The sequence below is a fragment of the Dendrobates tinctorius genome, unplaced genomic scaffold (genome assembly GCF_039654945.1).
Source record: "Dendrobates tinctorius isolate UK_male_01 unplaced genomic scaffold, ASM3965494v1 ptg000548l, whole genome shotgun sequence".
Lineage (NCBI taxonomy): Eukaryota > Metazoa > Chordata > Amphibia > Anura > Dendrobatidae > Dendrobates > Dendrobates tinctorius.
The window spans coordinates 1146233-1173692 of record NW_027362206.1 but is presented as its reverse complement, the minus strand read 5'-3'; the positions used below and the strand labels follow the sequence as shown (position 1 = coordinate 1173692).

Below are 27460 nucleotides of genomic sequence, written 5' to 3'. Positions count from 1 at the left end.
AGCTCGCCTCAGCTCTTTGGTCAGGCTGGTGTGCCAGGGCTGTCTGTTGATTTTGCGAGTTTTGGTATGTGTAAGTGGGGCAGCGGATTCCAAAGCTACAGCTATTGTGGTGTTATATAGAGCGGCAGCGTCATCCGCATTGTGTAAGGAACTTATATCTGTAAGAGGGAGGAGGGATTCGGAGAATGAGTGTAGGTCAAGGTGTTTAAGATTCCTGCGAGGGTGTGAAAGTTTGTGGGGTGGGGATTGTAGACATGGAGTGAAGAGGGAAGAGAATGTGAGCAGGTTGTGGTCAGAGAGAGGAAGAGGTGAGTTAGAGAGGTTAGATAGGGAGCAGAGGCGGGTGAAGATGAGGTCCAGTGTGTGGCCATCTTTGTGGGTGGCTGTAGAAGACCATTGAGTGAGGCCGAAGGAGGAAGTGAGAGATAGAAGTTTAGTGGAAGTTGAGAGGGAAGTGTCAATGGGGATGTTGAAGTCGCCCATGATGATAGTAGGGATGTCCGCGGAAAGGAAATGAAGTAACCAGGTGGTGAAGTGGTCAAAGAAGGTGGTGGCTGGCCCTGGGGGGCGGTAGATGACAGCCAGTTGGAGGTTGGAGGGGGAGTAGATGCGCACAGAGTGCACCTCAAAGGAAGGGAGGGTAACAGAGGGTGGCAGTGGGATTGGGGTGAAGGAGCAGGTATCTGACAGGAGAAAACCAACTCCTCCACCATGTTTGCTGCTGGGGCGGGGGGTGTGAGAAAGGTGGAAGCCGCCATACGAAAGTGCAGCAGGAGAGGCTGTGTCAGAAGGGGTGAGCCAGGTTTCGGTGATGGCGAGGAAGGAGAGTTTGGTAGTAACAAAAAGATCATGGATGTAGGAAAGCTTGTTGCAGACAGAGCGAGCGTTCCACAGAGCTCCTGTTAGTGGGACTGGGGAAGCGGGGGCTGGGTGAATGGGTATAAGGTTGGAGTGGTTACGGAAGGTTGTGATAGAGCGTGGATGGGAGGTAGAAATGACTGTGGGAATGTGGTGAGGAGGACCAGGATTTGGAGAGATATCACCAGCAGTGAGAAGGAGCAGAGAAAGTGTTAGCAGGTGGGAGCAGGAGAGGGCATGAGGGGGCTGTCTGTGTTTGGAGACAGAGGATTGTATGTTAAGGAACAGTTTTGAGGCGGAGGTGAGGTGGATGGGGAGGATTGAAGAAGAGATGAACAGTTCCTTACTAGGAGTAGGGATTAGGGGAATTAGCAGAAAGTGAAGGATTATTGGGGTGAAAGTGAAAACAAACAGAAACATTGTTTACAGTGACTGTGTCCAGTTACCTTCAGTTCCCTTCTGGTTCAATTCTGGTTTTAATTCTTAAATTAATCTTCACACTTCTAGCACACACTTATAGCAATCACAATGCAGACTGAAGTCTATGCAGACTTGTACTCTGCAATATATGTACAACTAAGTGCAGTCAGGTGTGAAGCAGAGAGGAGTGGTCTCTGCTCATCTTGGCCAGACAATTAAGAGTGGACCAGATGTATATGATCAAGCCAGATCCACTAGATCATTAATAAATATATTAAATAGTAGGGGGCCCAATACAGACCCCTGTGGTCCCCCACTAGTAACCCTGGCCCAATCCAAGGATGCCCCATTAATAACCACTCTTTGTTTTCTATCACTAAGCCAGCTACCTACCCATCTACACACATTTTCCCCTAGCCCGAGCTTTCTCCTCTCACTTACCAATCTTTTATGTGGGACAGTGTCAAATGCTTTAGAGAAGTCGAGATAAATGACATCCAATGATTCTCCTGGGTCCATTTGAGAGCTCACATCCTCATAGAAGCTGATCAGGTTAGTCTGACAGGAGCGATCCTTCATAAATCCATGTTGATATGGAGTTAAACATTTATTAACATTGAGATATTCCATAATGGTATCCCTTAGAAACCCTTCAAAAATTTTACCCACAACAGATGTTAATCTTACCTGCCGATAGTTTCCAGGTTCCCTTTTACACCCCTTTTTGAATATTGGTACCACATTTGCTTGCCGCCAATAAAAAGGAACAGACCCTGTTTCTATAGAGTCTTTAAATATAAGGAATAGAGGCCTGTCTATCACATTACATAACTCCCTTAATACCCGAGGGTGAATGCCATCAGGGCCTGGTGATTTGTCCGTTTTCATCTTACTAAGGCGGTTCTGCACTTCTTCCTGGGTTAGGCAGGTAATACTTAATGGGGAGTTTACATTATCACTCTGCATTTCCCCTGGCAAATCCTTTTCCTGTGTGAACACTGTTGAGAAAAAAGTATTTAAAACATTTGCTTTTCCCACATCGCTCTCTATGATTTCACCCTCATTGTTCTTTAAAGGGCCGACACCATCAATTTTAATTATTTTACAGTTTATATAATTAAAGAATAGTTTGGGGTTTGTTTTACTTTCCTTAGCAATGAGTCTCTCAGTTTCCACTTTTGCTAAATGTATTTGTTTTTTTACACATTTTATTTTTTTCTCTATAACTTTTTAATGCTTCTTCATTGCCTTCTTGTTTTAGCTTCCTAAATGCCTTGTTCTTGTTATTTATTGCCCTTTTTACATCCTTATTTAGCCACATTGGTGTTCTCCTGCTCCTAGCCCTTTTATTTCTGTACGGTATGGCTAGCTCGCAGTGGGTGTGTAAAACTGATTTAAATATTTCCCATTTATTTTCTGTGCTCCGATTTTTGAGGACATTGTCCCAATCAATTCGGCGAAGGTCCTCTCTAAGCCGATCAAACTCTGCTTTCCTGAAATCCAGCGTTTTCGTACCCCCCTTCCAGGGCACCTTACTGAAGGACAAGTGGCATTGTGTTATATTGTGGTCACTGTTCCCTAGGTGCCCATCGACTCGGACTTCTGTTATTCTATCTGGCCTGTGGCTTAACATTAAGTCCAGAAGGGCCGTCCCTCTAGTTGGGCCCTGCACAAGTGGTGACAGATAATTATCCTTGGTCACTGACAGAAATTGGTTTCCTTTCTGAGATCCGCAGGTTTCAGTTTCCCAGTCTATGTCGGGGTAGGTGAAGTCCCCCATAATAATCACCTCATTGGGATTTGCTGCTTTGTCTCTTTGTCTCAATAATACATTCTCAGTGGTTTCTGTTATATTTGGTGGCTTATAACAAACCCCTATGATGATTTTATTACTTTTCCCTCCTTGTATCTCCACCCATAGAGACTCCACCTCTTCGTTTCCCTCTTGTATATCTTCTCTTAGTGTGGACTTTATATATAGACAGACTCCACCCGCTTTCCTTTTTTTACGATCCCTCCTAAACAAATCATATCCTTGCAAGTTAGCCGCCCAGTCATAGCTGTCGTCTAACCATCTCTCAGTTATTCCTACTATGTCGCATTTTTTCTCATACATTACCAACTCCAGATCTTCACTCTTATTGGTCAGGCTCCTTGCGTTGGTCAGCATGCAGGAAAGAAGTCTTGCTTCCTTTTTCTTAGCTTCCTTCTGAGTGCCCTGTCTTGGGTCCTCTTTACCACATCTAGTATCCTTGATTAGTTTGTCCTTCTGCTGCATGTTCTTGTCTGCTGTTTTTCCTCCCTTCCCCTCTTCTAGTTTAAAGCCCTCCTGATGAATGTGGCAAGTCTTCTGGCGAATGTATGTTTCCCAGGTTTTGTGAGGTGTATCCCGTCTCTTGCGAGAAGTCCATCGTAGAGGTAATTCATGCCATGGTCCAAGTATCCAAATCCTTGCTGCCTGCACCACCGTCGTAGCCAGTTGTTCACCTCTAGTATCCTATTCCATCTTCTGATGCCATGGCCATCGACTGGGAGGATTGATGAGAAAACAACCTGTACGTTCCGTTCCTTTATTTTCTTCCCCAGAATTTCAATGTCTTCACAGATAATTGGTAGGTCATTTCTTGCCGTGTCGTTTGTGCCTACATGTATCAGTAGGAAAGGGTAGTCGTCCTTGGATTTGAGGATAGTTGGTATCCTGTTGGCCACATCCTTGATTTTTGCTCCTGGGAGGCAGCATACTTCTCGCGCGGTTATGTCTGGCCTGCAGATAGTTGCCTCCGTGCCTCTTAGTAGTGAGTCACCCATAACTACCACTCTTCTTTTCTTTCCGGACGCACTGCTTGTTGCTCGTGAGTGTTTTTGAGTGTCATTTGTTTCCGCTTTTGTTGACAGTGGAACTTCTTTTGTTGATCATGTGTCTTCTCTTGTAGATACGATATCATCCTGAGCTGTGCCATTTTCGTTCTCCAGCATGACAGGATGTTGAGAAGGCCGAACTTTTAAATTCCTATTTTGCATCTATTTTCTCTCAGAATGGAAATGTAACATCAAGTGTTCTTCACCGTCCTATTAAGGGAATAGAAGAATCCATGATATCTATAAACAGAAAGCTAGTGAGGAAACACTTAGCTAAACTAAATGAATTCAAGTCTCCAGGTCCAGATGAATTACACCCCAGAGTACTGAAGGAGATAGCAGAAGAAATATTTGAACCCCTCTCCATAATCTTTGAAAATTCGTGGAGAACAGGAGAAGTCCCAGAAGACTGGAGAAGAACAAATGTTGTTCCTGTCTTCAAAAAGGGGAATAAGGTGGACCCAGGCAACTATAGGCCGGTGAGTCTGACTTCTATACCAGGAAAGATCTTTGAACAAATTAATAAACAACATGTATGTAAGTACCTGGATAAGAATGAAGTGATTAAACAGAGTCAGCATGGGTTTGTAACTAATAAGTCATGTCAGACTAACTTAATTTCCTTCTATGACGGAATCACTGATTGGGTGGATCAAGGAAATGCTGTAGATATAGTATATCTTGACTTCAGCAAAGCATTTGACAAAGTATCTCATACAATCCTTATTGAAAAAATGACTAAGTATGGAATGGACAAGGCAACTGTTAGGTGGATTCATAACTGGCTTAGTGATCGGACCCAGAGTGGTCGTAAATGGCTGCACATCCAGTTGAAAGAATGTCTCAAGTGGGGTACCACAGGGCTCTGTCCTGGGCCCTGTATTGTTCAACATCTTTATCAACGATTTAGATGAAGGAATTGAGGGTAAACTGAATAAATTTGCTGATGACACAAAGCTAGGAGGGATAGCTAATACTAGAGAAGAGAGAGAGGATTCAAAAAGATATAAATAAACTGGAGAAGTGGGCAGCAACTAACAGAATGGTTTTTAACAGGGAAAAATGCAAAGTACTACATCTGGGCAATAAAAATGAAAAAAGCATATACAGAATGGGAGGAATAGGGCTAAGCAACAGCACATGTGAAAAAGACTTGGGTATATTAATAGATCACAGACTGAATATGAGTGAACAGTGTGATGCAGCAGCAAAAAAGACAAATACAATTCTAGGATGTATTAACAGAAGCATACAGTCTAGATCACGTGAAGTCATTATTTCCCTCTACTCCTCTTTGGTCAGACCTCATCTGGAATATTGTGTCCAGTTTTGGGCGCCACATTTTAAAAAAGACATCAACAAACTGGAGCAAGTTCAGAAAAGAGCGACCAGAATGGCGACCAGTCTGCAAACCCTGTCTTATGAGGAAAGGCTGCAGGATTTGGCAATGTTTAGCTGGCAAAAGAGAAGACTGAGAGGAGACTTAATAGCTGTCTACAAATATCTCAAGGGCTGTCACATTGTAGAAGGATCAACTTTATTCTCATTTGCACAAGAAAAGACTAGAAGCAATGGGATGAAACTGAATGGGAGGAGACACAGATTAGATATTAGAAAAAACTTTTTGACAGAGTGATCAATGAGTGGAACAAGCGGCCACGAGAGGTGGTGAGTTCTCCTTCAATAGAAGTCTTCAAACAGAGGCTGGACAGACATCTGTCTGGGATGATTTCGCGAATCCTGCTTTGAGCAGGGGGTTAGACCAGATGGCCCAGGAGGTCCCTTCCAACTCTACGATTCTATGATTCTAGGTATTGGTCAGAATTTTGAAAATTGTCTCCGTCACTAAAGGGTTAATATTAGCTTCATTGGAAAAAAAACTGCTTTTCTTTCAGAAATAAGGACATTTCTAAGTGACCCCTAAACTTTTGAACGGTAGTGTAGTTTAGAAAAGTTGTCAATTCTTTTGAATAAGGCATTTCCTATAGCCTCTGCTGAGCCGTAACACTCGTCCAGCCTATCCCAGATCATTTTTAGGCCAGTCTCAGGGTGGTTTACATTGATATCTCTGATCCTTGCTGCATGTTTGCCTGATTTTACTCCCAGATATTTATTCTCTGTTTGACAACCCCAAGTCTCCACATTCTGGAAAGAAGCTCTCCAGACCCTGTAGCCTTCAGCATGGTCATTGACTTTGAAGAGCCCTTTGTAACATTACTGTTATATTTACCCTTCCCTCTCCTTTTGTCCTGCCCTTTGTATGTCTTTAATAAAGCAAATTAAACCTATTCCGAACCCTTCCCCTTTGTCTTATATTTCAAAAATTTTCAATAAAGTTGTTTGGAAAATGAAGAGCCCTTTGGCAACCAGTTCACGCCGTGCAAAGAACTTAGTCCATTGTGAGCTAGTTATCAGCAGGGTACAATGATGGCGAGTCACCCTGGTAATGATGTGAGTTCTTACCTGTTAATATCCTCTAGGTGACACCAGCCAGTGTCACACTGCTTGGGCGTGACGAAAGATGCCAGCAAGGTGATCTGCTTCACTTGCCTGATGAGAGGCAGGATTGCTGTTAGCGGAGTTGTTTTGCTCTCATGTGTACAGCCATCCTGGATTTGCACCCCATGATAGACTCTGACTCACTGGAGATATCGTGTTATTGTTTTGGCAGGATTGCAGATCGAATTGGGACGTTTGTTAACGTACTATGATATGCGTTGTAATGAATCCTGCGGCTCGGCATACTGCTTTGACTTTGTAATTCAGGGTATTGTGTGGCCTCTAGGAACTCTGCTTCAGCTAGAGCGGCTGCAGCCTCCTTTTCTGCTGCTAGTCTCTCAAAGGCTACATGCACACATCCAGTATTTGGTGAGTTTTTTTACCCCAGTATTTGTAAACAAAAACCAGGAGTGGGACGGTCAGAGGAGAAGCAGAATAGAAACATTTGCACCACTTCTGCATTTATCACCCACTCCTGGTTTTGGCTTATAAATACTGGGGTAAAAAACTCACTAAATACTGGATGTGTGCATGTGGCCTAAGGCTGAATCCTGGCGGGCCTTCCCAATTTGTGACCTCCTTTCTTGGTCATTTCTTGCCATCTACAATGTTGCTTAAAATGCACTTTCTGTATCTTCAGTTAGCAAGGGTTGCTCGCGTTTTGACGGCTTCAGCTTTTGTGCAGGCAATGGTGACGGTGCTGCTGATAGACGATGACTTTGAGGAGAAAGAAGCTAAAGATGTTGTTTTATATGAAGATTTTTAAGGAAATGTTTGACTGTGCAGAAATTGCTGTAGCTGTACTAAGTCTCTGTGTAGTCGTTGTCCTGATTCCCACCGGCTGCGTAGCCGCTGTCTCCCTGTTCTGTCCTCGCTACACCTTACCCTGAGGTGTGCATAGTCCGACAGGCAGGTAAACCCATCTATCATAGCCCAATAAGACTGGACCCTGACGTCTGTGCAATTTATTGAACATTAGTAAATACTGTTATGGGAAATATTTATACTTTGCTTTGATTATTATTAGACAATTAAATCTCCCTCTATACCTCTGATAATTCTGTGTTTTTAGTAAGCTTTATAAGTGTTATTCATAAATACAATAACACAGGGCGTTCTCTGTGATATACAGGGGTCTGTGTATTACGCTTTCTGTTTTTCAAAGTCTAGTTAATTGGACAGAGTTAGTCAAGGACTTCTGCGGAATTCATAAACTTCTTTAGGTGATGAAATGTAAGAAGCCATTCCCACTTATCTTTGTGGTTGTAATAAAGACTTGTGACTGGAGATCTGACATCAGACAAGGCCGTACACTAACAGACCCTGCTTGTGTGCTCTTGTCTACGATCGATCAACTCCCTGATTTGATCAAAACTGGTGAACGTGTGAAACCTTTTGAGTTTATCCTAAAACTTTCCATACAGGTTTCCACCTCAATACATTTCATGAAACTAGGAGCAATGATATAACAAGGTATCAGTACATGTATACAGGTAACAACGAAATACACGAGGCAAATGGCTGAACAGTTTATAAACAACATGTATTAAACCAGCCTGATATCCAGTCTTATAACTGACTAGGGCTGAGAGTCTTAAGCCCCCTTCTAACATAGCGAGATCGCTAGCAAGATCCCTGAAGCGTCACTGATTTTGTGACGCAACAGCGATCTCACTACATGTGACACGCAGCAGCGATCCTTACCAGGTCGAATCGTTGTCAGGATCGCTGGTGCGTCGCTAAGTGAAACGGGACCCTTAGGTATCTGGTGATAATCCCTCTTACCAGCGATGCCATCAGGATGGGGATGTTTCTTCACAAACGCACCACTACAGAGCAAGAGACAGGAAGAGCAGAGGGACAAAAAGCTAGTGCCTGTGTACTGCAAGCAAACTTAACAATGAAACTTAAATTGCCCTGTCAGCAGGATTGTGCTCAGTGACTACAGACACTGTCAGATCGGCGCCATTATACTGATTACACTGACACCTGTCAGCAGGATTGTGCTCAGTGACTACAGACACTGTCAGATCGGCGCCATTATACTGATTACACTGACACCTGTCAGCAGGATTGTGCTCAGTGACTACAGACACTGTCAGATCGGCGCCATTATACTGATTACACTGATACCTGTCAGCAGGATTGCGGTCAGTGACTACAGTGTCAGGTCAGCACCGTTATACTGATTACACTGATACCTGGTGATGAAATCGTGGCTTTTTTGGTGCTTTGGTCTCATATTCATCCTTATGGGCTTAAATGACAGGTCACTGCCGGCGCCATTTTGTTATAGTTAATTTATTTTTCAAAGACCACAATTTGAATTGCGCAAGCGCAGTATTTAAAATGGCAGGCGGTCATGTAAGCACTAAGAATGAATATGAAAACAGAGCAACAAAAGAGACCCACCCACAGCCTCCCGTGCTGGAGTACGACCATATAATTAACTCAAAACTGAAAATAAAAATTAAACAACAACCACAAGACGGATTTCATCCCCAGGAATCAGTGTAATCAGTTTAACGGCACCGACCTGACACTGTCTGTAGTCACTGAGCACAATCCTGCTGACAGGTATCAGTATAATCAGTATAATGGCGCCGACCTGACACTGCCTGTAGTCACTGAGCACAATCCTGCTGACAGTGTAATCAGTATAACGGCGCTGACCTGACACTGTCTGTAGTCACTGAGCACAATCCTGCTGACAGGTATCAGTGTAATCAGTATAACGGCGCAGACCTGACACTGTCTGTAGTCACTGAGCACAATCCTGCTGACAGGTATCAGTATAATCAGTATAATGGCGCCGACCTGACACTGCCTGTAGTCACTGAGCACAATCCTGCTGACAGTGTAATCAGTATAACGGCGCTGACCTGACACTGTCTGTAGTCACTGAGCACAATCCTGCTGACAGGTATCAGTATAATCAGTATAACGGCGCCGACCTGACACTGTCTGTAGTCTCTGAGCACAATCCTGCTGACAGGTATCAGTATAATCAGTATAACGGCGCCGACCTGACACTGCCTGTAGTCACTGAGCACAATCCTGCTGACAGTGTAATCAGTATAACGGCGCTGACCTGACACTGTCTGTAGTCACTGAGCACAATCCTGCTGACAGGTATCAGTATAATCAGTATAACGGCACCGACCTGACACTGTCTGTAGTCACTGAGCACAATCCTGCTGACAGGTATCAGTGTAATCAGTATAATGGTGCTGACCTGACACTGTCTGTAATCACTGAGCACAATCCTGCTGACAGGTATCAGTGTAATCAGTATAACGGCACCGACCTGACACTGTCTGTAGTCACTGAGCACAATCCTGCTGACAGGTATCAGTGTAATCAGTATAACGGCGCTGACCTGACACTGTCTGTAATCACTGAGCACAATCCTGCTGACAGGTGTCAGTGTAATCAGTATAACGGCGCTGACCTGACACTGTCTATAGCCACTGAGCACAATCCTGCTGACAGGTATCAGTGTAATCAGTATAACGGCGCCGACCTGACACTGAATGTAGTCACTGAGCATAATCCTGCTGACAGTGTCAGGTCGGCGCCGTTATACTGATTACACTGATACCTGTCAGCAGGATTATGCTCAGTGACTACATTCAGTGTCAGGTCGGCGCCGTTATACTGATTACACTGATACCTGTCAGCAGGATTGTGCTCAGTGGCTATAGACAGTGTCAGGTCGGCGCCGTTATACTAATTACACTGATACCTGTCTGTAGCCACTGAGCACAATCCTGCTGACAGGTATCAGTGTAATCAGTATAACGGCGCCGACCTGACACTGAATGTAGTCACTGAGCATAATCCTGCTGACAGTGTCAGGTCGGCGCCGTTATACTGATTACACTGATACCTGTCAGCAGGATTATGCTCAGTGACTACATTCAGTGTCAGGTCGGCGCCGTTATACTGATTACACTGATACCTGTCAGCAGGATTGTGCTCAGTGGCTATAGACAGTGTCAGGTCGGCGCCGTTATACTGATTACACTGATACCTGTCTGTAGCCACTGAGCACAATCCTGCTGACAGGTATCAGTGTAATCAGTATAACGGCGCCGACCTGACACTGAATGTAGTCACTGAGCATAATCCTGCTGACAGTGTCAGGTCGGCGCCGTTATACTGATTACACTGATACCTGTCAGCAGGATTATGCTCAGTGACTACATTCAGTGTCAGGTCGGCGCCGTTATACTGATTACACTGATACCTGTCAGCAGGATTATGCTCAGTGACTACAGACAGTGTCAGGTCGGCGCCGTTATACTGATTACACTGATACCTGTCTGTAGTCACTGAGCACAATCCTGCTGACAGGTATCAGTGTAATCAGTATAACGGCGCCGACCTGACACTGAATGTAGTCACTGAGTACAATCCTGCAGACAGGGGCACTTTAATGCTAAAGGCATGACAGAAACAGCACAGAAACAGCAGCAAATACTTGAGCCATAGAGGAAAAGACAAATTGCTGTAAATTCACTTCGCCATCTTCTATTTAATTCCATCACATTTATCTTTATCATAGTACCTATACATTGATCAATTCAAGATCAAATATTGATATGTCCACAAGTAAAAAATAAAAAAATTATGATATGGATAGTCTTTCTTTTTTTCACTGCCGCTCTGGATTCTCCTGCAGTTAGGGTGAATATATGAATACAGTTTGAAGACGCAAAGTTCATGGTGACAATTCAGACTCACTGCTTGGAAAGAAAGCAAGGCTCAATTTTTTCTTTCTTGAAGTCACAAAATCTATCCACTATGGATCCCCCCAAAAATAAACTTTCTTATGGATGGTTTGATATCTGGGAAAAAAATAATTCTATTCCGGGCAAGAATATGGTTTTATCTCTGTGAATTCACTAATGAGAATCGAAATTTGACTTACTTGTAGGAGACATTTACCGCCTTATAACAGCTTCTCTTTTGTGTGACTTCTCTGATGATCCCTAAGTTTGGTTCTAGTAATAAAACATTTCCCACACTCTGAACATGGAAATGGCTTCTCTCCTGTGTGAATTTTCTCATGTCTATCAAGGTTTGATTTATCTGTAAAAGATCTTCCACATTGAAAGCATGAATACGGTTTCTCTCCTGTGTGAATTCTCTCATGTATAACAAGACTTGATCTTTCTGTAAAACATTTTCCACATTCTGAACATGAATATGGCCTTTCTCCTGTGTGACTTCTCTCATGTATAACAAGATGTGATCTATTTGTAAAGCTTTTCTCACATTCTGAACATGAATACGGCTTCTCTCCTGTGTGAATTCTCTCATGTGTAACAAGATGGGATTTATTTGTAAAACATTTTCCACATATTGAACATGAATATGGCCTCTCCCCAGTGTGAATTCTCTCATGTGTAATAAGATTTGATTTTTCCGTAAAACATTTACCACATACTGAACATGAATACGGCTTTTCTCCTGTGTGACTTCTCTCATGTGTAACAAGATATGATTTATTTGTAAAAGATTTCCCACACTGTGAACAAGAATACGGCTTCTCTCCTGTGTGACTTCTCAAATGCGTAACAAGGTGTGATTTCTTTGGAAAACATTTCCCACATTCTGAACACGGATATGGCATCTCTCCTGTATGAATTCTCTCATGTATAACAAGATTTGCTTTTTCTGAAAAACATTTCCCACATTCTGAACATGTATATGGCTTTTCCCCTGTGTGGATTCTCTCATGTATAACAAGACTTGATTTACCAGTGAAGCATTTCCCACATACCGAACATGAATACGGCTTCTTCCCTGTGTGACTCCTTTCATGCTGATAAAGGCCTGATTTACGCGTAAAGCATTTTCCACATTTTGAACAGGAGTATGGCTTCTCCCCTGTGTGAATTCTTCTGTGTGCAAAAAGACCTGAGCTTTTTGTAAACAGTTTCCCACATTCACTACATTGAAATCTTTTATTCCCTTTCTGACTTGTATTTGTGGTAACAATCTGTGATTGGTCACAAGAGGATTCCTCATAGTTAGAGGAATTATACGAGAGATCTGGATTGTGAAGTCCTGGATATACATTAATGGCAATGAGGTCTCCTTCTGGAGAGTGCTGCATGATATCTTCATCTTCTACTTTGTTTTGAAATAACACAAACTCTTCTGTGAAGTTCGTACTGGGTCTTCCTGTTAAGAGTAAGAATGTATTTTGTGATTTTTTTTTTTTAAACCATAAGGCAATGAATAAATAAAAGCATGCACATAAATTTGTATATGAAGTGCAGTTTTTATGACAAAGCCGAAGAGGATCCAACAAGAAAGAGAAGTCTTTTTTGGTGGAAGTGCTTCTGTAAAGAAGTTGTCTGAGCTTGAAATCAGAAAGATTTTTTAAGTTAATCTGTGCTGTCTTGGACATAGAACACCCCTATACATTTTGTTTTTTGGCTTCTGTCCTTCACTACTACTGAATTTTACTTTATTGACAGCGCCCTGTGCTTTATTATGTAACCTCACAGCGGGAGCTGGCAATGCCCAGCCTCAGTGTCCATCCTCCCTTGTGCCTGCCCTCTGCACACTCATTGGCTGTCAGCAATCTTAACCTGCGCTGACCTCTACCATCACTCCAATACTGGAAATAACAGAGCAGTGTCCTGTGTCTGTGGAAAGCAACATAATCACTGCACAGCACATCCACAACAATCATAGAGCTTCACATGTCCCCTCATCACATCCACAGTAGTGATAGAGTGTCACATGTCTCCACATCACATCCACAGTGGTGGTAGAGCTTCACGTCTCTACATCACATCCACAGAGGTGGTAGAGCTTCACGTCTCCACATCACATCCACAGTGGTGGTACAGCTTCACGTCTCCACATCACATCCACAGTGGTGGTAGAGCTTCACGTCTCCACATCACATCCACAGAGGTGGTAGAGCTTCACGTCTCCACATCACATCCACAGTGGTGGTACAGCTTCACGTCTCTACATCACATCCACAGAGGTGGTAGAGCTTCACGTCTCTACATCACATCCACAGTGGTGGTAGAGCTTCACGTCTCCACATCACATCCACAGAGGTGGTAGAGCTTCACGTCTCCACATCACATCCACAGAGGTGGTAGAGCTTCACGTCTCCACATCACATCCACAGAGGTGGTACAGCTTCACGTCTCCACATCACATCCACAGAGGTGGTACAGCTTCACGTCTCTACATCACATCCACAGAGGTGGTAGAGCTTCACGTCTCCACATCACATCCACAGAGGTGGTACAGCTTCACGTCTCTACATCACATCCACAGTGGTGGTAGAGCTTCACGTCTCCACATCACATCCACAGTGGTGGTAGAGCTTCACGTCTCTACATCACATCCACAGAGGTGGTAGAGCTTCACGTCTCCACATCACATCCACAGTGGTGGTAGAGCTTCACGTCTCTACATCACATCCACAGTGGTGGTAGAGCTTCACGTCTCCACATCACATCCACAGAGGTGGTAGAGCTTCACGTCTCCACATCACATCCACAGTGGTGGTACAGCTTCACGTCTCTACATCACATCCACAGAGGTGGTACAGCTTCACGTCTCCACATCACATCCACAGAGGTGGTAGAGCTTCACGTCTCCACATCACATCCACAGAGGTGGTACAGCTTCACGTCTCTACATCACATCCACAGAGGTGGTAGCGCTTCACATATTCTCCTTTGTGTTAACTACCTTACATAGTTTTGTAGTATTTGCAGATGATACAAAACTATGTAAGGTAGTTAACACAAAGGAGGACAGTTTGCAACTACAGATAGATTTGAGTAAATTGGAGAATTGGGCTGAAAAATGGCAAATCAGGTTTAACACATATAAATGAACAGGAAAAGAGAAAGGGACTATGCATGTATGTGGGATCACCACGCCAAAAAACAAATATTTATATAAATATAATTTTTATTGTAGAAGACACAAAAAGCAGCAAAAGAGCAGCAAAAGACAACACACATAAAAACAATTAAAAAAATCTAGTCAGTAGACCGCTGGCTGCAGAACGTAAAGGCACCAATATGGCACAATAACATACTCAATGTCATAGCATATAATACAGACAATATGGTGGGGACAAAAAAAACACAAATGACTGGACAATATAATGAGATCCTGTACCTATATATAAAGTGCATAGTACATGACTGAGAGTGACAATCAATACCTCCTGGGAGGAGCCCTATAATGTTTGAAATAAATCTAATAAGTGGAGTATAAATAACAGGTATAACTCCCAATGAGATGAAGTCAATAGCCCAAAAAGTAACCGAAGTTACCAAAAGGAAAAGGGCTGGTAATGTATGTCAGTTAGAAACCCCAAGCAGGAGTATAATACATCACCCAAAGGCACAACAGTCCGTAAGTCCAGTCAGAGGTCGCCCCAGCGTCTGTGTATGGTGCCAACAGCCACCGCGGAGTACAGTGACCCACGCGTTCCGACACCGCTAGGTGTCTTTCTCAAGGTGAGTGCTATTGCAAACTCTGAGCGCCGCTTATTTAAGTCAAAGAAATCACAAATAAATCCAAACCAGGTGACGGCTGGCGGCGTGCAGGGAAAATCATGGAGGCGGAAATCACCTCACAGCATATCTATTGCGCAGGCGCCATCGCGCGGCAACCAAAGCACAACGATTGAAGTCTCGTGAGACTAGAATATCCCGCGCCTGCGCAGTGCGTCCGATCGGGTAAACACAAGCAGCGTTGTGAGCGCTAACAGCGTCCATCAAGGATCAACAACTCAAGTGAATAACGAATCACACGCATGCGCGATTCAACCCACAGATGGCCAAGACAAGAAGGCGAACATAATGTAAAGCATGCATGTGCGTAAACACCCTTCCGACAAGATGGAAGAATATTGAGATAATACATACTCAAAACCTGTGGGGGATGTATATCCCGCAGATGCACACTGTAGCCCAATGGGCACAGAGTTGGTTATTTATGGGTATTTTATAAGTATGACAGCAATTCATTAGAAGACAGGTATCCACACCCGTTTACTCAATCATACATATGCACATAACCCCACAAAAAGGTTTATCCAAACGATAAAGACAGTTGCTATCCCATCAACCAAATCCACATTTTATGTGGACTAAAACATTTTTACAAGCAACGTAAGTCATAGTAACTGAGCACTAATCAGGGTGTATACCCTAATTGGCCCTAGAGCAGGGTAACAGAAAAAACACATGTGGTGCACCAATGCTACTGTATCAGAAGGGCAGCACTTAATAAAATAAATATTTTAAACCCCTCACGCATGCATCTATAGTAATCGAGTGTTACGGCCCAGAAGCAAATGGCTCAGATGTTGACATAATAAAAGAAAAAATCAAATCAAACATGTATATACATACTATTTTTATATAACAAAGGCCATAATTTTATTGAGTTAGGTCAGATAATGAAGGGAAACAGCCGCATTGTAATGAAGTCCTCGTAGTTTTTTCTTTATTTTTCCTTTTTTAATCTTCTCATGGTGATTTCTTTTTGCTTTTTTCTTATATCTCAGGGTAAATTGCAACAAAATGGCAAAAGAATGTTGCTGGAAAACAACCACATGTAAACGACTTGAGGAAAACAGAAACCGAGAAAGGTCACAGACTCCAGCGCACAGAAAAATCCTGGACCTAAGACCTATGGGAGGAAGAGCAAAAAGGGCGACAGCCAAAGTTAGTAAAAGAGCTGCAACAACCCAGTCTCTAATTTCTTATAGAAACCATTATACAGCAGTTCCTCATTAAGCCCATGTGGTGAAAGGCAATCCAAGTCATATATCCATCTCGCTTCCCGCCGAAGGAGCTCTTCTGAGATGTTGCGGCTGTTTCCCTTCATTTTTGGGATCCTCCGTTTTTGTTATTGTAACGATTTTTGGTCTTCTGTTGCTCTAGATTCTCTTGAATGCGTCTCATATTGTTGTTGCTCTGTATCACATCCTGGTGTGGCGTGTGTGACCACCACCATTTTGGGTGTACAGATTCAGGTGTACATCAATGAGACCTCTTGTGTGTGGGGGCACTTATCTGACCTAACTCAATAAAATTATGGCCTTTGTTATATAAAAATAGTATGTATATACATGTTTGATTTGATTTTTTCTTTTATTATGTCAACATCTGAGCCATTTGCTTCTGGGCCGTAACACTCGATTACTATAGATGCATGCGTGAGGGGTTTAAAATATTTATTTTATTAAGTGCTGCCCTTCTGATACAGTAGCATTGGTGCACCACATGTGTTTTTTCTGATACCCTGCTCTAGGGCCAATTAGGGTATACACCCTGATTAGTGCTCAGTTACTATGACTTACGTTGCTTGTAAAAATGTTTTAGTCCACATAAAATGTGGATTTGGTTGATGGGATAGCAACTGTCTTTATCGTTTGGATAAACCTTTTTGTGGGGTTATGTGCATATGTATGATTGAGTAAACGGGTGTGGATACCTGTCTTCTAATGAATTGCTGTCATACTTATAAAATACCCATAAATAACCAACTCTGTGCCCATTGGGCTACAGTGTGCATCTGCGGGATATACATCCCCCACAGGTTTTGAGTATGTATTATCTCAATATTCTTCCATCTTGTCGGAAGTGTGTTTACGCACATGCATGCTTTACATTATGTTCGCCTTCTTGTCTTGGCCATCTGTGGGTTGAATCGCGCATGCGTGTGATTCGTTATTCACTTGAGTTGTTGATCCTTGATGGACGCTGTTAGCGCTCACAACGCTGCTTGTGTTTACCCGATCGGACGCACTGCGCAGGCGCGGGATATTCTAGTCTCACGAGACTTCAATCGTTGTGCTTTGGTTGCCGCGCGACGGCGCCTGCGCAATAGATATGCTGTGAGGTGATTTCCGCCTCCATGATTTTCCCTGCACGCCGCCAGCCGTCACCTGGTTTGGATTTATTTGTGATTTCTTTGACTTAAATAAGCGGCGCTCAGAGTTTGCAATAGCACTCACCTTGAGAAAGACACCTAGCGGTGTCGGAACGCGTGGGTCACTGTACTCCGCGGTGGCTGTTGGCACCATACACAGACGCTGGGGCGACCTCTGACTGGACTTACGGACTGTTGTGCCTTTGGGTGATGTATTATACTCCTGCTTGGGGTTTCTAACTGACATACATTACCAGCCCTTTTCCTTTTGGTAACTTCGGTTACTTTTTGGGCTATTGACTTCATCTCATTGGGAGTTATACCTGTTATTTATACTCCACTTATTAGATTTATTTCAAACATTATAGGGCTCCTCCCAGGAGGTATTGATTGTCACTCTCAGTCATGTACTATGCACTTTATATATAGGTACAGGATCTCACTATATTGTCCAGTCATTTGTGTTTTTTTTGTCCCCACCATATTGTCTGTATTATATGCTATGACATTGAGTATGTTATTGTTCCATATTGGTGCCTTTACGTTCTGCAGCCAGCGGTCTACTGACTAGATTTTTTTAATTGTTTTTATGTGTGTTGTCTTTTGCTGCTTTTTGTGTTTTCTACAATAAAAATTATATTTATATAAATATTTGGTTTTTGGCGTGGTGATCCCACATACATGCATAGTCCCTTTCTCTTTTCCTGTTCATTTGTCTAGTTAACTTGCATGTGGTGATCCCTGCATGAGTATTTACTTGGCTGGTGCCCGCTCACCCGTTTTTTTTTTTTTGTTTAACACCGATAAGTGTAAGGTTCTGCACATGGGAAGGAGAAACAGAGGCTACAATTACTGACTAAATGGGAAACTGCTGGGGAAATCAGACATGGAAAAAGACTTAGGCATCTTAGTCAATAAGAAGCTAAATTGGAGTGCCCAGTGTCAGGCAGCTGCCACCAAAGCACATGGGGTCATGGGATGCATTAGAAGAGGTCTGGGGACCCGAGATGAAAACATAATTTTCCCTCTGTACAAATCACTCGTCAGACCACACTTGGAGTATTGTGTGCAATTTTGGACACCGGTGCTCAAGAAAGACATTACTGAGCTTGAAAGGGTTCAAAGGTGGGCTACTAAAATGATAAATGGAGTTGGTTCACTACAATACCCAGAAAGGTTATCAAAATTAGGTCTATTTACTCTAGAAAAGAGAAGACTTAGGGGAGACTTAATATATATGTACAAGTATATCAGAGGCCAATACAGAGATCTCTCCAATGAACTGTTTGTACCAAGGACTGGGACAAGAACAAGGGGGCGTTCTCTTCGTTTGGAGGAAAGACAATTTCTGCACCAGCATAGAAGAGGGTTCTTCACGGTAAGAGCAGTGAGGCTCTGGAATTCTCTTCCTGAGGAAGTGGTGATGGCCAACTCACTGAATGAATGTAAGAAAGGAATGGAGGCTTTACTTGTGAGTAACAGTATAGAAGGTTACGAATAACATAATATTATAGGTGATGGGTGACCCAGCTTAGGGGAAGGAATTTTTTTTCCCTATGGAGAAAATTGGCTTCTACTCTGTGGGTTTTTTGCCTTCCCCAGGATCAACAATGCAGAACAGCTGCACTAAAAATAGGCTGAACTAGATGGACATAAGGTCTTCCTTCAGCCTTCAAAACTATGTTACATGTCTCTACATCACATCCACAGAGGTGGTAGAGCATCACATGTCTCTACATCACATCCACAGAGGAGTGGACAGCAAAGTATGTCCTACAAGGAAAGGTTAAAGGATCTGGGAATGTTTAGCTTGCAAAAAAGAAGGCTGAGAGGAGACTTAATAGCTGCCTACAAATATCTCAAGGGCTGTCACAGTGTAGAGGGATCATCATTCTCATTTGCACATGGAAACACGAGAACCAGTGGAATGAAGCTGAATGGGAGGAGACAGATTAGATATTAGAGAAAACTTTTTGACAGGGGGGGTAATCAATGAGTGGAACAGGCTACCACGAGAGGTGGTGAGTTCTCCGTCAATGGAAGTCTTCAAACAGAGGCTGGACAGACATCTGTCTGAGATGGTTTAGTGAATCCTGCATTGAGCAGGGGGTTGGACCAGATGAACCAGGAGGTCCTTTCCAACTCTACCATTCTAGTATTCTATGATTCTATGTCAGGATATATACAGACACGTTTATGCACACTCATCACATTACTACATCTATTCACTGATGATCATGAATTTTACTATTTATACCAGCAAATATTTTATACTGGATTATTTCAGTCCTCTGATCTGATGTGCGATTTATGTGTAATCTTCATGTTTTTGAGCCACATAAAGTGCAGCGTCACCAGAAGACACCGGTGACCCCATTATTACATACCTTCAGTATCATCTCCTGGACTCTCCTCCTTCACATAGCTCACACATGGCTGATCGCCTATCATCTGCTCTTCTTCATACTCCAGTTTAATGATGGTCAGATCTCCGCCCTGATGTCACATACATAACAGCTCAGAACAATACAGCAGTAGACCCCAAACCTCCGAGTGCAGCCCCATACACAGAGGGTGAAATAAGTATTGAACAAGTCACCAATTTTCTAAATAAATCTGTTTGTAAAGGGGCTATTGACATAAAATTCTCCCTAGATGTTGGCAACAAACCATCTAATCTACAGATGTACAGAAATTATCCATAGATGTACATAAATTATGTGTAATAATGAGAAATGACACAGGGAAAAAGTATTGAACGCATGAAGAAAGAGGAGAAAAAAGCCCTGGAAAGTCCTGAAAATAGATAATAGCTATCAGTAATTAAAAAGCTATCCTGCCACTTAGTAACAAATAATATCAATTGGTTCAACTGATGGCCTATAAAAAGGTGCCACACAAGAAACATCTCATGATGGGGAAAACAAGTGAGCTGTCTCAAGACCTTCACAACCTTATTGTTGCAAAACATACCGATGGCTTTTCTTATGGAAGTATTTCTAAACTACTGAAGGTTCTAGTGAGCACTGTTGGGGCTATGATCCAGAAGGGGAAAGAAAATCATTTCATCATAATCTGTCCGCGACCAGGTGCTCCCCACAGGATCTCAGACAGAGGAGTGAAAAGAATTATCAGAAGAGCTGCCCAAAAGCCAAGGACTACCTGTGGAGAGTCACAGAAAGACCTGGAACAAGCAGGTACATCTGTTTTCAAAGAAAACTAAGTAATTGTCACGCCGGCGCCGCCTGTCAGGTCGGTACCAGCGCCGCCTGTCAGGTCGGGGCCAGTGTCACCTGTCTCGCCGGGTCCCGCTCTGCCTGCTCCTGCTCCATGGGTCTCCCCCCGACTCCCCGCTCACCACTCCAGCCGGCGCACGGCACCCCCAGTCTACCGTCCTGCAGCTCTGCATAAGGCTTGCTCCTCCTCCTCTGCTCCTGTCCCGGGCATGCGCATTAGGCCATGGGCGCGCACTCTTCTCCTCACTTAACCCCTTCTGCCCCTTCCCTGTGGAGCGGTTACCAATCAAGCTCCAGCACAGGGTATACCAAGCGGCTCCTCCCTCATGGAGGCGCCTGATTATCGTGTGCCTTCTGTACGGTACTTTGGCCCCGTCTGGTCACTCCTGTCTCCAGTCGCTCCTGACTCCGATCGCTCCTGACCCTCTGCCTTGTTTGTATCATCCGCACCTGAGCCGCCCCTCTGGGTATCAGCTGTCGCGGTTTTCGACTCCTTAGGGCCTGCTCCTAACGGTCCCTGCATTGGGGTCGGCACCACCTGGTCAGCTCGCCCCAGGGATCCCGGTACCGTGACCCAGAGGGTCCAGTCTTGCTACTCCTTACCGCATAATCAGGCCATGGACCCCGCTGGTGCCTCGGCAGCCACCCAAAAAGAACTACTCTTTTTGCGGGAGACCCAAACCCGAATTATGGCTTTTATGAAGTCCATGGACACTCGGTTATCCGCCATTCAAACCTCCGATCCAGGGAGCGCCCCCCCTGCTGGCGGGACTTCAGCAGGAGCTCGCGCAGCAGCGTGATACACAGTCCCATATTCTAAATTACATGGCGTCTGTTGATGACCGTTTGCAGTCCCTGCAGTCATCCGCAGCGACCTCTGCCCCGTGCCGTGACCCTGCACCTCAGCCACCACCACGTTTGGGGAAGCCTCCTAGGTATAGCGGGGATCCCAAAATGTGGGTTTCTTAACCAGAGCCGCCTACATTTCGAACTGTTGCCCCAGCAATACCTGTCTGATAGGGCTAAGGTGGCATTTATCGTGTCCCATCTCGAGGGGGAGGCCTTGGCATGGGTGAACCCCCTGTGGGAGCGGGATGATCCGGTGGTATCCAGCCTACACAACTTCCTGGATACTTTCTGCCGGGTCTTTGACGAGCCTGGGCGTCTGGCCTCCACCACGGAGTCCCTTTTCAATCTTCGACAGGGAACTCTTACCGTGGGACAGTACGCTATTCGCTTCCGGACCCTGGCCTCAGAGCTGGGGTGGAATAATGAGGCATTGGTAGGGGCTTTTTGGAGGGGGCTTTCGGGGAAAATCAAGGACGAGCTTGCTGGTCAGGACACCTCCACCTCTTTAGAAGACCTTATATCCCTGGCTACTCGTATTGACTTGCGGTTCCAGGAACGCTCACGCGAGACAGTCAGGGAAAGAGGCCCGTCTAGGTTCAACCCAGCCCCCAGTCCTCGTTCGTTCAAGCCTGCCAGAAGTTATGCCCCAGAGCCCATGCAGGTGGATCGCGTTAAGCTATCAGAGCTGCGGCGCAGGGAAAGGTTAGAGCAAGGATTATGCCTCTATTGTGGTGGAACCAACCACTTCCTGCATTTCTGTCCTGAGAGGCCGGGAAACTCCTCTGCCTAGGCCAGGTAAGAGAGGCCTCCCTAGGTGACTCTGTTCCCTCTCTACTCCTTACTATCTCAGCTTTAATTCTCCTAGGTCGGGAGCGTAGATCTGTGGAGGCGTATGTGGACTCTGGAATGGGCAGGTTCATTCGGATGGAAGAGGTGGACAAGTTTCGGATTCCAGTCGTTACCCTTGAAGAGCCGCGTGTGATCACCTCGGTGGATGGCAAGCAATTACATGTCCCCATCACCAAAGTCACTCTCGAGCTGGAAATGCAGATCAGAGCTCTCCACCGGGAGAGAATTGCTTTTTATGTTTTGCCTAATTTGTATCATGCCCTGCTCCTTGGCCTGCCCTGGCTCAGGTCGCATGAGCCAGTCCTTTGCTTGGCGCTCCGGGGAAGTCCTTCGCTGGGGTCACGCTTTTCAAGAACGTTGTCTGCTGCCTGTTACCCATACCAGTCTGCACCAAGTGCCCGCAGACCCTCCGGGGCTTCCTGTGGCCTACCATTCATTTGCGGATGTCTTCATCAAGAAGGAAGCTGAGACTCTTCCTCCGCATCGGGCCTACGATTGTCCAATCGAGCTAGTTCCTGGAGCTACTCCTCCCAGGGCAAGAATATACCCGTTGTCGCCTGCAGAAACCTCAGCCATGATGGAGTACATCCAGGAGAACTTGGCCAGGGGCTTTATCCGGAAGTCGTCTTCTCCAGCAGGGGCCGGGTTTTTCTTTGTTCGTAAGAAGCATGGATCCCTTCGACCTTGCATTGATTACCGAGGCTTAAATAACATCACGGTCAAGAATAGGTATCCTCTACCACTTATTCCCGAACTGTTTGACCACCTGCGTGGTGCCCGGATCTTTACCAAACTGTATCTACGGGGGGCCTACAATTTGGTCCAAATACGTGCCGGAGATGAGTGGAAGACCGCCTTCAACATGCGGGATGGCCATTATGAATATTTGGTCATGCCCTTTGGACTTTGTAACGCCCCAGCGGTCTTCCAAGAATTTGCTAACGTTTTCAGGGATCTTCTGTACACGTGCCTCGTGGTGTATTTAGATGACATCCTCATCTTTTCACCAGACCTGTCCTCTCACAGGAGGAGTGTTCGCCTGGTCTTGCAACGCCTGCGGGAGAATCAACTTTATGCAAAGTTAGAAAAATGCCTGTTTGAGCAGACCTCCCTACCCTTCTTGGGGTACATCATCACGGACTCGGGGTTGCGAATGGACCCAGAGAAATTGTCCGCGGTGCTCAAATGGCCACGACCTGTCGGAGTGAAAGCCATTCAACGGTTCTTGGGCTTCGCAAATTACTATAGGCAATTCATTCCGCACTTCTCTGCTTTAACCAAGCCTATTGTTGCCCTTACCCGGAAGGGAGCTAGACCGAACATCTGGCCCTCGGAAGCTGAAGACGCATTCCTCGCCCTGAAGCGGGACTTTGCCACGGCTCCGGTTTTGCATCGGCCAGAGGTCAGCAAGCCCTTCGTCTTGGAGGTAGACGCATCTTCTACTGGGGCTGGGGCAATTCTTTCCCAAAAGACATCCACCGGGCGCTTGGCTCCGTGCGGGTTCTTCTCCAAGTCATTCTCACCCGCAGAATGTAACCACACGATTACGGATCGAGAGTTGCTGGCCATAAAGATGGCGCTGGAGGAGTGGCGTTATCTCCTGGAAGGGGCAGTCCATCCCTTCACAATCTTCACTGACCACAAAAACTTGGCCTACCTCCAGTCGGCTCAAAGACTCAACTCCAGACAAGCCAGGTGGTCATTGTTTTTCTCTCGCTTCGACTTCGAGCTCCACTTCCGACCCGGTGACAAGAATACCAAGGCAGATGCTCTTTCCCGGTCCCTGCGGTCACCCGAAGTGGAGGAGGCTCCGTCGCATGTTATCGATCCTGCCCGGTTTATCACGTTAGCTCCTGTGAATCTTTGTTCCGTGCCGCCTGTCAAGACCCTCGACCCGCAGGACAAAAGGGCAGAAGTACTAAGCTGGGGCCACTCCTCCAAGATCGCTGGACATGTTGGCATCAAGACCCTTGCGCTGGTTTCCCGTTATTACTGGTGGTCTTCTCTACGCCAGGATGTTTTAGACTTTGTGGCATCCTGCTCAATTTGCGCCAGGAACAAGGTACCTAGAAGCTTGTCCTCCGGTCTCCTTCAGCCGTTGCCTGTTCCCGAAGCCCCTTGGCAACACATCGTCATGGATTTTGTTACCGACTTGCCCCGCTCTTCTGGATGCACGACTGTTTTGGCAGTAGTCGATTGGTTTTCCAAAATGGCCCATTTTCTCCCGTTGCCCGGCTTGCCCACGGCCTCCAAATTGGCCAGAATCTTCATTCATCAGATTTTCAGATTACATGGGCTTCCTCAGCGAATCGTGTCGGACCGCGGGGTACAGTTTACCTCCCGCTTCTGGAGAGTACTCTGTAAACTCTTGGGCATATCTCTGGATTTCTCTTCCGCTTATCATCCACAGACCAACAGGCAAGTCGAACGGGTCAACCAAGTCTTGACCTCCTACCTGCGGAACTTCTCCAATGCCCATCATGACAATTGGGTCAATCTTCTTCCATGGGCAGAGTTCGCCCATAACAATCATTCCAATGAATCCACCACCAAGTCTCCGTTTTTTGTGGTCTCTGGTCAGAACCTAGGTGTGCCCCTTCCAGTATCTGCATCCTCTGGCATACCTGCCACCGATGCCCTCTCCCTAGAATTTTCCCAGGTCTGGAGGAAGATCAAAGAGGCTCTTATACAAGGCGCGGCCCGGATGAAAAAACATGCCGACAAGAGGCGGCAGGATCTCCCACCATACCATCCAGGAGACAAAGTCTGGCTGTCAACCAAGCACATCTGTTGTGAGTTCTCCTTCCAGACTCCCTCTGGTGGTAACAGGAGGTAGTGAGGCTGATTTGATAGGTGGAGATCTGCCACCTGAGAATGAGGATGACGATTGGACCTCAGGAGTCTCAGATTGGATTTAAGACAGCCGACGCCCTATTCAGTTGCTGGTGATTCCTTCTGGCTTGTCAGCTCTTGGTTTTCAGCTATGTTCCAGTCATCTAAAGCTAAGTTTTTCTGCTAATGTTCACACTTGATTTTGTTGGTCTATTCAGTTTTTTGGTGTGGTCAGCCAGCCCCGGCTGGGGGCTGTGCTGAATTTCCACTCTTATTTATCAGTATTTTGCCAATTTGCTTTTTGTCCCTTACTAGTTTGGTCTCTTTTTGCTCTGTCTCAGAATATTTCAGAGTGCTGATATAGTGGGAGAAGTCTAGTGACTTCAGAAGTGTTGGACATTATTTTTGTAGGGTTTTTTGCAGGTTGCAGACAGTGTCTTTCCTTTCCTTTCCTCTCTAGTTAGTTTGGGCCCCATAGTTTGCTCAGCCTATTTTCCTGCCTGTTTGTGCCTTCATTTTGTTTCACCGTCAATACATGTGTGGGGGCTATCTATTCCTTTGGGGTCTGCTCTGGGGCAGTTAGTTTTCCCCTTTTCATGCTTCAGGCTTATTTAGTCCTCCGGCTGTGACGAAGCGTCTAGGAACATCGTAGGTACGCTCCACGGCTGCTGCTAGTTGTGTGGTAGGATCAGGGATCTGCAATCTGCATAGATACCAACCTCTCTGATTTTCTGTGACTTAGCTTGTTTTGCTTTTTTCTCCTCGGTGACCCATTCATAACACACACCCGCTTGAAAATCCCTTCGTATAAATTGGGTCCCCGGTACATCGGCCCCTTCGAGATTCTTGGACGCATCAACAATACGGCCTATGGATTGAGGCTGCCTGCTTCACTCCTTCACGCCTTCCATGTCTCGCTCCTGAAACCGGTCGGCCTCAATCAGTTCTGCCCTGCGCCTCCTGTTGTTCCTCAGCCAGTGGGGGCCGATGACGTCTTTGAGGTGAGAGATATTTTGGCCATGAAAAAGGTTAGGGAAAGACCTTTTTCCTCATCGATTGGAAAGGGTTCGGTCCTGAGGAGAGGTCTTGGGAGCCGCGAGAGAATGTTGATGCTCCACGCATCAGGGACCGATTCTTGGCCAATCTCAGGAGACGTAAAGGGGGGGTACTGTCACGCCGGCCCCGCCTGTCAGGTCAGTACCAGCGCCGCCTGTAAGGTCGGGGCCGGCGTCACCTGTCTCGCCGGGTCCCGCTCTGCCTGCTCCTGCTCCCTGGGTCTCCCCCCGACTCCCCGCTCACCACTCCAGCCGGCGCGCGGCACCCCCAGTCTCCCGTCCTGCAGCTCTGCATAAGGCTTCCTCCTCCTCCTCTGCTCCTGTCCTGGGCATGCACCTTAGGCCACGGGTGCGCGCTCTTCTCCTCTCTTAACCCCTTCTGCCCCTTCCCTGTGGAGCGGTTACCAATCAAGCTCCAGCACAGGATATATCAGGTGACTCCTCCCTCATGGAGGCGCCTGATTATCGTGTGCCTTCCATACTGTACTCTGGCCCAGTCTGGTCACTCCTGTCTCCTGTCGCTCCCGACTCCTGTCGCTCCCGACTCCTGTCGCTCCTGACCCTCTGCCTTGCTTGTATCATCCGCACCTGAGCCGCCCCTCTTGGTATCAGCTGTCGCGGTATTCGACTCCTTCGGGCCTGCTCCTAACGGTCCCTGTATAGGGGTCGGCATCACCTGGCCAGCTCGCTCCAGGGATCCCGGTACCATGACCCAGAGGGTCCACTCTTGCTACTCCTTACAGTAATGCACTCAACTTGCATGGCTTGTATGTACGCTCACCACTCAACCTCCATGGCCTGCATGTACAACATTCAGACTAGCCTGTGGAATACTGGAGTATATAGTTTGGTCAGATGAGACCAAAATTGAACTCTTTGGAAACCATAATACACACCATGCTTGTAGGCCAAAAAGCACTGCATTTCACCTTCCGAACATATTACCAACAGTGAAGTTTGGAGGTGGGAACATCATGGTGTGGGGCTGTTTTTCAGCATACGGCACTGGCAAACTTCATTTAATTGAAGGAACAATGAATGGACAAATGTACTGCGGCATTT

The 27460-nt window shown here is 45.6% G+C and overlaps 1 protein-coding gene across 2 annotated transcripts in view; it reads right to left on the bottom strand.

Annotated features, from left to right (window-relative positions):
• Positions 1-11153: 11153 nt before the first annotated feature.
• Positions 11154-27460, bottom strand: part of LOC141078374 (uncharacterized) — a 205693-nt gene continuing 189386 nt past the window's right edge. For both annotated transcript variants that reach the window (XM_073565119.1, XM_073565120.1), the window contains 2 exons: positions 19965-20073; positions 11154-12828 (listed from right to left, as the gene is read on the bottom strand). In XM_073565119.1, coding sequence (XP_073421220.1) covers positions 11591-12828; positions 19965-20073 — 1347 coding nt within the window. In that variant the 3' untranslated portion in view covers positions 11154-11590. The remainder of the gene's footprint in view (positions 12829-19964; positions 20074-27460) is intronic.